Raw genomic sequence first — 8,938 nt, 5'->3', positions numbered from 1 at the left:
TCTAATTTCCTTCTGCTTTCCGGTGTTCCTGCCATGAAATTGTATCACCTGCTCAATACACACAGGGAGAAGGAAGTACATTTTAAACCAAACGAAAGGGAGAGAGGCAGCCTTTAACCTATCAAGTGGCACACATTAGCAAGATTAGTCACAACTCCCTTGGTGAGGGGGTGGGGTGTAGAGGGAAGGAAGGAAGGAAAGAGGAGAGGAGAGGAGAGGAGAGGAGAGGAGAGCAGAGGAGAGGAGAGGAGAGGAGAGGAGAGGAGAGAGGGGGGAGGGGAGGGGGAGGGGGAGAGGAGGGGGAGGGGAGAGGAGAAAGGGGAGGGGAGAGGGGAGGAGGGTAGGGGGGAGGAGAGAGGGAAGTGGTGAGGAGAGGGGAGAAGGGTGGTGGAGGGAGGGGAGAGGGAAGGAGAAGAGAAGGGAGAAGAGGGGAGGGGCATGGGGGAGGGAAGGGAGAGGGAAGGGAGGGGAGGGGAGGGGAGGAGCGGGGGGAGGGGGGGAGGGGGGGAGAGGGCGGGGAGGGGCGGAGGGCAGGGGAGGGCGGGGGAGGAGAGGCGCACTGCCAATACAATACACTGCTGGTGGGTTGTTAAGGGGAACAAAGGGGAGGAAGGGCTGTAAACCGAGTGAGAGCCGCGGTTTGGCTCTGCTGGCTGACTCGCTCCAGGGTTACTGTCTTCATCGCAAGGTGGCCTCCTCGTCGGTGTCTTCCTCGAAATCCTTGACCTCAGCACTGGTGGACTGCCTGGCCCAGGCTCCTCTCTCGGCCTCTCGCTCCTTATGCGACTTGAATCTCCCCACGAAAATTTTGCGGTAGTTGAGGAACATGCCGTTCATCGCATCGATGGCCCGCTCGGCGGACTCCTGCTTCTGGAAGTGCACGAACCCGTAGCCCTTGGGCCCCTTTTCGTCGCAGGCCACTTTGCAGGAGAGGATGTTGCCGAACGCGGAGAAGATGTTGTACAGCGCCTTGTTGTCGATGGTCTTGCCCAGGTTCTTGATGAAGACGTTGCCCACCCCGCTCTTGCGGAGCGAGGGGTCCCGCTGGGACCACATGATGCGCACCGGCCTGCCCTTGATGACATCGAAGTTCAGGGTCTCCAGGGCCCGCTTGGCGTCCACCGGTTGCTGGTAGTTGACGTACGCGTAACCCAGCGAGCGGCGGGTGATCTTGTCCCTGCAGATGCGGATGGAGAGGATGGGCCCGGCGGGGCTGAACTTCTCGTAGAGCATCGCCTCCGTCACCTCGGGGTGCAGGTCGCCCACGTACAGCGAGGCCATGGGAAAGTCTGGGTTCCCCTGGGAGCCCCCGCCCGCCGCCGCCGCCGCCGCCGCATCTGTATCCGCGGCCGCCGCCTCAGCATCCGCATCCGCATTCCCCACGGGGGGCGCCGCAGCCTCTCCCGCTGCGGCGGCGGCGGCGGAGGAGGCGGCGGCGGCGGCCGCGGTCCCGCTGGCCTCCGCCCCCGTCGCGGCCGCTGCCGCCAGGGCGGCCTCCGTCTCCTTCCCGGCCAGAGCGGCCGCCGCCTCCCCCAGGGTGGCCTCCGCCGCCGCCGCCTCTACTGAGGCCTCGGCCTCCGCCTCAGCCTCGGCTTCCGCCTCCGCCACGGAGGCCTCCGCCACCGCCTCCGCCACGGTCGCCGCCGCAGCCTCCGCCGCCGCCGCCGCCGCCGCCACCGCCGCCGCCACGGTCGCCGCTGTCGCCACGGTCGCCGCTGCCGCCGGGCCGCTGCCGCGACCTCCCTTCCCGCAGGCTGGGGCGCGCAGAGGCGGGAGAGGGGGCGGCCGGGGGGGGGGGCGCCGGAACCGGGCCGGGGGCGCGGGGCCGGCGCGGCCGGCGGGTGCCAGTCACCTGGGAGGGCGAGCGCCGCCCGGAGCGCGCGGGTGCGAGTCGCCGCCGCCTGCAGCCGCCGCCGCCGCTCGGTCGTGGGCTGGCGTGCGGGGCGCGGGCGGGCGGCGCGTGGCGGGGGGCGGGGGTGTTGGCGTCTGCGGTCCGGGCAGCTGGGAAGGCTTCGGCGTCTTTGGTTCCCCCTGCGGCTGCCGCGGGGCTGCGGGCTGCGGGCCGCGGGCGGGGGCGGGGGCGGGGTGCGAGGCGTCAGCCGCTCGCGCCGCCCGGGGGTTCGCGGAGCCGCGGCCCGGGCCGGAGCTGCGCGGCGGGCCGAGGGCGCGCGGAGCCTCTCTGGGGAGCTGGCTTTCGGCCCCGCTGCGCCCAGACGACATTCAGGGGGCGCCGTCAAGTTCCTCGCGGGAGGGGGGGGGGGCTCGAGACTGCACCGGCCGGGTCCGAGCGGTGCCGCGAAAAATGGTTTTCTCACGTTCGGGGACCGTCTCCCCCGTGCGCGCGCGCACACGCGCTGGGCGACAGCCCCGCCGCCGAGGAGACCGCTCCTCTGCGGAGCAGGAGCCGGGGCAAGCGGGGCCAGCTCCCCCGCAGCCCGCTGACCCATTTTCCCGGAGAGCCCTTCCCTCACGCCCGCTCTGCGACACTTGCAGAAGAGGGAGGCGAGAGCACAAGGGCATGTTTTCATTCATTCATAACACCACGCCACAAGTATTCGTGGAGACGTGCCAGTCCCCAGGGACACGGGGTTCTGGGAGGCAGGAGAACACAGACCGGTGTTCAGCTGGTTTGGGGGAGCAGACAGTCTGGGCTGGAAACCCGGCCCTACCCCCTACCGTGGCAGAACTGGGGACCTGGTGTTCCTCGCCCTCCCCCTCCAACTCCTCCCCGCCTCAAAGCGCGCAGCCCGGAAGTGGGGGAGTCCAGAGCACCCCGTCCTTAGGTCCTCAGCGCGGTCCTCAATGGGGCGGCGGGGAAAGTCAGACCGAGTGCTGGGCGCACGCCCCGGGCAGAAAGGGGCGCTTGCTCCTCGGTGACGCTGCCTTCAAGGTGCCCAGGTTCCCGACGGGAACCCAGAAAAGCTCGTGCAGAACAAACCCCAAATGTGACATCGCTGTCGTGTGAGATTTCTGGTTCCGGCTCTCCGGGTCATTCCGGGGGACCCCCGACCAGATCCTTGGCGCTGGGACGCCGGGGGCGGGCCACGCGATGAGTGAGCAGTGGCTGTTGATGTGTTGGCGTGGCGGGGCGGGGCGGGGTGGGGGGGAGAAAGGGGAAAGGTGTGTGTTGTGGCCGCAGAGAAGCCATAAGGGGTCAAATGCGGAGGCGACAGACAGGTGCACAGGGGTCAGAGTCCCACGTGGTCCAGAAGGGAGCACCTCCCCGGTGGATTCTTCCCGGCGGGAGTCCGGCGGGCGAGACTGCGCAGATGCAGCTGGCAGGGTGCGCGCTGAAGGCTGAGTGGCGGGTCCAGCGTGCCGGGCAGGACAGAGGCCTTTCAGACAGAGGACTCACCCTGTGACCCAGCCCTGTGGCAGGCTGGCACACCCACGGTCGCCTCTGGTCACGCCCAGTAATCCGGCGTGGACAGAACTCATGGTCTCCGGGACCACGTCGTAGGAGAGGGGGCTGGAAGGCACGTTGAAGTACTGGGACTCTGTGCCCTAGCTCTCTCAGGCACCACTCTGCACTCACGGAGGAGCGCGCTGTGACCGGAACCTTAGAAAGAGGACAAGCTAAGCACCCACACAGAAGCAGCTAAGAGAGTAGCTCTTAAAACGTCTCCTGGGGGGGAGGGGGAGGAGGAATGTGTCACTGTGTGAGGTGACGGGTATTAACTAACTTACCGTGATAATCATTTCGCAGTGTATGCCTGGAGCAAATCTGTGTGCTGTACACACTGAGCTTAAGCAATAACATATGTCAGTTATCGCTCGGCGAACCTGGAGGGGAACCATCAATCCCCATATGAGTGTGTGTGTGTGTGTGTGTGTGTGTGTGTGTGTGTGTGTGTGCGTGCGTGTGTGTGCGCGCGCGCAAAAGAGAGCACGCTGACAGAACAAAAGTAAGCCAGTCGGATGTGACCAGTCCCAAGAGTCAAAACAGCCCTTTCCTCTGTCCCTCCTTGCCTCCCACAAATAGGGGTTCACACTTGCCTTGAGCCAGGAGTGGAACTACGACCTGTGGGGTCAGACAGATAGGAAACAATGGCGAAACCACAGTGCCATCCCTCAGGACATCTTCAGGCCCTCTCTCACTCACGCCCATCCATCCTTATTTGGGCAAAGGAAGGTGTCTTCTCATAGCAGAGTTGGGAGGATCTGGACAGCCCCACGTGACAGGACAGCCCTGAACCCGGGCCGCTGACCCAGTCACCCTGAGACGCAAAGCGGTGAGAACTTGCTCATTGCTGGCTGGGAAGCATCCAAGACGGCAGGCAAGCAGACACGCGGGCACGTACCTTGCAAAGCCCAGCCATCTGCCCGCAGGCGAGGCTGGTGACAGCCGAGGGCACGTTTACAAGGGACAGAGGCTGCGGTCCCAGGCGATCGCCGTCACCACTGTTAGAAGCCATCTGCCGCAGGTCTCGGGTGCTTGTAAGCAGAAGGCAGGTGGCCTGTGCCTCGCCATCCCGGATGGCCATCCAAGAGGACCCCAGGAGCCAGAGACCACGGGGGAGAGCACGGCTGCTGGCGGGCAGGACACGCGGGGCTGATGAGAAGAGCTGCTTTGCTAACACACAGAAATGACAATCGAAGCATCAGGACTTGACAGGATCTTCCTCTGGCCACTGTTGGCTTCCAACCCCCAGAGCCAATAGAAATCGGGGAGACAGCAAGAGAAAGAGCTTGAGGGAAGTCACGCTATGGCCAGCCAGTCCCCAAACCTGAAGACAACCCACAGGCCTTGAACCTCCAGCAACTGCAGCAGGGCTGCTAAAGTGGCAAAGACGGTGCCGAGGGAGGTAGGACACGCGGGGGCCTCCCCCTCACAGGCCTCCCCGGGGCGCCCCTCCACGCCTTTTTGAGTCTGCCTCTGGTCAGTGTCTGGTGCCTGCAATCAAAAGTGTTCTGAGGACTAGGCTCTGGGACCGAGGCAGAGGGTGAAGAGCCCTGGGGCCCAGGGGGTGGGGGAGGGGGGTGGGGTGGTTCCTTCCTCGGGGAGGAGGCACCCTTCATTCCGGTCACTCAATGCCCTGACACGTGTTGGCGGAGGGCCCGCTGTGTAGCAGACACACTTCTAGGCAGAGGTCCCACAAGCAGGGAGCTTGCCTTCTGGAGGGGAAGACAGACAATACGCACATCGCAAAATACAAAGGCACGTGAGGGTCACTCCACGTTCCCTGGGGGAGTAAACGGGGTGCCTGGGTACATACTACCTAGAACCCCAGGGAAGTGGCAAAGCTCTGGGGAGGCCTTTTCTGAGGACAGCGATGAGTGGCCAGGCCTGCCAGAAGCCAGGCGAGGAGTCTGCTCCGCAGAGAGAATGACCAGCAATTCCCCTGGGCCCATGGCAGAAGGGGGGGAGGGCTGGTGGGGCAGAAAGGATGCCAGTGTGGCTGCAGCCCAGTGAGAGAGGGAATGGCAGGAGCAGGGGAAGGTGCAGTGTGGGAAGGAGCCTGCCAAGGAATTGGGCTTGTGCGCAAAGTGCTGCGGGAGCCAGAGAGAGGGCCGAGCCAAGGGGGTGCCATGATCTCTCCTTAGCCATGGTGGCCCCCTGGCTGCTCTGGGTGGAAAACAGGGCAGGCGGGCAGGGCGGAAAGCAGAGCAGGGAGACGCCTGGGAGGCTCAGGCAGAAGTCCGGTTGAGAGATGGCAGGGGCTTGGCCCAGGCTGGCAGCATGGATTTGGAGACTAGCGCGTGGATTCACAAGATACTTTGCAAAGAGGAGAGACCGCGGCTGCCGATGGCTCGAAGGCGGTGGGTGAACAAACGTAAAAAGTGTCACCTTGCTAGTCTTGATCCCGGGGGGGGGGGGGGGGAACATGTTAACATGTGTAACATAGGTAACATGGAGAGTGGGCGTGGTAGATTCAAGAAAGAAGACACTGGGGGTGGGTCTCAAGACCTCTTCTGCACACCTGTTAAATGTCTGAGGTCTTTCTGTCATCCCTGCAGGCTGAAGCAGCGGAATTCTGGAGACAGCAGGAGACCGGGTTGGACACCGTGAGACTGGGCAGGATCACCGAGAGTGTGGTCAGGAGAGGAAGGCGGAGGCCTGTTGCCCGAGACGTGCCCCATACAGATTGGCTTGAGGGTGGCTCGTCAGCAGAAGAGAGTGAGAAGGAGCGAGCCATCAACGGGCTCGGCCGGCAACAGGCTCGGCCGGCCGCAGACCTGACCTTTCCCCCAGGCCTGTGTGGTCGAGCCTCAGTGTCTGTCTTCATTCAGGTCCTGGGCTCAGTGCTCCTGGTGGCACATTCACGGGGTGGGGGTGGGGGGCGGTTGAAAATGGAACCACAAGCTAGAGGCCGGCTGGCTTACCTAAGGTGTGGATGGTGGAGAAACCCAACTAAAGGTCAGATAAAGCCAGGCTTAAAATCTAACTCTTGAAAGCTGATTATAGACCTGAGGTGTCCCTGGGGGGTGGGGAGGGGGATGAGAACAAAGAGGGAAGGGGCAGCCTCCCTGGTGGCACTAGGGGTTAAGTCTCAGCACCGTGAAGCTATCTCCAGGCACTATAGCAGTTCAATCCCCAGGAGTTCAATCCCCGGCCGGCCAGGGAGCTACCCACATGGCGCGGCAGACCTCTCCTGTCTCGCCAGCTGCTCCCCTCAGCAGTGTTTTCGGTCAGTCTGCCTGTTCTGTTCCCCGCTCTGTCTCTGGTGAGTCCTCTCACGCCCCACACCTCTGGCCTGTGCCCCAGCTCTTGTATGCATAAATAATAAAAATAAACAAAGAGGGAAGGAGTCACAAAGGACTCCGGTGTGGACTCCAGTGGCAATTCCTGACGCGGGTATCCTCACATTAACTCGGCTAAACATTACTTAATTCACTAGAAACCAGCTCATCTCCCAAAAACACATGATAAAATAAAATAAAATAAAATGGGACAACACACTTCGTGTGCCAGAGTTTGGACTTCTCTTTCCGTTGCCTTTTGTCAGTGGATCCCTGGCTACAGATATGCCCCTCACACGCGTGTGGGCGGCTCTCATCAAAGAGGCCAAGGGGTCCCGCGAGCATGTGCACAAGAGGCGGCCTCGCCCGCAGTCTTTATGGAATCCCGGGTGGAGCGTGCTCCGAAACTCAGTTAAGGCTGGAAATACCACGAGGTCCAGTCACTCCCCTTCTTGGTATTTGTCCGAAGAACATAAACATCCCAACTGGAAGGGATGTTTATGTTCCCACCCCACCCCCTTCGGGGCAGCACTGTTCTCGGTGGCCAACGTTCAAAACCAGCCCGTGTCCAACCATGGGCGAGCGGGCACAGGGGCTGTGGCATAAACTCAGCTAGTTATAAAAAGATGAAAACTTGCCACATGGACAGCAGGGCCGGGGCCGGGGCGGGGGGCGTTGGGGGGGGGTCAGCTAGGGCAAGTGCGTCGTGGAGGAAGGCACAGGCCATATGACTTGACTCTTATGTGGAGGAGGCAAGAGGAACAAGGCAAACAAACACAGCCAAACAAACTGGGAAGCACGGAATGGAGATTACCGGAAGGGAGTGTGTAGGTTGCCTAACTAGGCGGTCCTCCTGAAAACGGCGTGTGCAAACCCGTGTTGCTTCAATCCGCTGTGGAGGACAGAGAGAGGTTCCGGTGCGCAGCCCCTCGGGCGTGGAGCCGTCACTGCCCTTCCACTTCACGTGGCCCAGCGCTTTCTTCCCATGGGGGGGGCGAGAAGTGGAAAGGAGTGGGGTGCAGAGAGCAGGGGGTGAGATGAGAATAGACTGGTGAGGGTAAGGGGTGGGGGGGGGTCCCGATGGGGACAGGGCAGGTCCGTTTCTTATCCAAAAATGAAGCAAAGCACGAAAACCAGGCGTCGACATGAAGAACCCGTGCCCGGGCCGTTCTCATTGACCTGCACGTGGCAGGAAGGGCGCCTCGGGCCCGAGGAGCAAGAGCATGACTGCAGTTTGGAGCAGGAGAATTGCTTTTGTCCACTCACCCTGGTCCCCAAAGTGGAATGAAAATAATTCTACAAGCCAAGAGAAAACAGCCTTGTACTTTTATCTAGGAAAACCTGGAAGGCGTTCGGCTGTGCCCGTGACTTAACACATAATCACCATGAGTACGAAATCATCGCAGATAAATACAAGTTCGGCAAACGGTTCTTTGGCTCTTCACGGAGTGAGGAGAGTTAAGGGAGCCAGACCTGAGGGCCAGGGAGGGACGGGAATCAGAAATAAAAGCCCCGGCCCGGGGACACACGGATGAGCACGTTTACCACAGACCCATTGGGCAAGGGAGGACACAGGGCAAGCGCCCATCCGTGGAGGAAGGACCCGAGACATTAGGGTGCAGCCATTAATAAGCCCGCGTTGTGTCTATGTGGCCGGACTGGGGGTGGGGGTGGGGGGGGGGGCTTCAAAACATGCTATTACCAATTGAGACAAGGAAACTGCAGAGAAGGGAACCACATCCGACCCCATTCGAGGGGGAAGAGGGGGGCGTTGGGAGGATGATGGGAGGTTTTGCTCTCATCCTTGTCTGTCTGCTTATTTCACTTCTGCCTGCACGCATCGTGGGCAATTCCCTCTTAAGTGTCAAGAGTGGAGCTGCTGAGTTTCTCTCACCTCTGCACCCTCTAAGCTCCCGGGCTCTGCTCCTCCCGCAGGAATCTTCCCCTTCTAGGTGGATACCACCGCCCTGCATCTGGGTACTCAGGTGAGGTGCCAAGGGAAAGGCGCCCACTTTCCCTTCCTCTCCCACATCTTGCTGTGGCCACTGTCTCAGTCGCCAGCGATTCCTACCCCTGCCACCTCCCAAGCAGCGCTCGAACCTCTCTGCCCCCACCGTATTTGTCTCCCACCGGTTCCTGCCTTGGACTTCTACCTGGTCGCCCTCTTCCACCAAACTGCCTTCTGCGTCCAGTCCCCAGACTGATCTCTCTGAGCGCTGGATCACGCCTTTTGTCTCCCCCACTCAGCATCCCGGAA

The 8,938-nt window shown here is 61.9% G+C and overlaps 1 protein-coding gene across 1 annotated transcript; it reads right to left on the bottom strand.

Annotated features, from left to right (window-relative positions):
- Nucleotides 1-571: 571 nt before the first annotated feature.
- On the bottom strand, nucleotides 572-1,288 carry LOC119246668 (polyadenylate-binding protein 1-like 2). Its single transcript, XM_037513027.2, has one exon. It carries the CDS (start codon nucleotides 1,279-1,281, stop codon nucleotides 679-681), a length of 603 nt encoding a protein of 200 aa, XP_037368924.1. The 5' UTR covers nucleotides 1,282-1,288; the 3' UTR covers nucleotides 572-678.
- Between the last annotated feature and the right edge of the window lie 7,650 nt (nucleotides 1,289-8,938).

Source organism: Talpa occidentalis, unplaced genomic scaffold (assembly GCF_014898055.3).
Source record: "Talpa occidentalis isolate TD23 unplaced genomic scaffold, MPIMG_talOcc4v2.1 talOcc4.15, whole genome shotgun sequence".
NCBI lineage: Eukaryota > Metazoa > Chordata > Mammalia > Eulipotyphla > Talpidae > Talpa > Talpa occidentalis.
The sequence above is the reverse complement of the archived record's forward strand: the minus strand, read 5'-3'. Positions and strand labels throughout refer to the sequence as shown.

Coding starts and splice junctions, on each gene's coding strand:
- LOC119246668 (XM_037513027.2), bottom strand. CDS start 1,281: ATGGCCTCGCTGTACGTGGGCGACCTGCACCCCGAGGTGACGGAGGCG.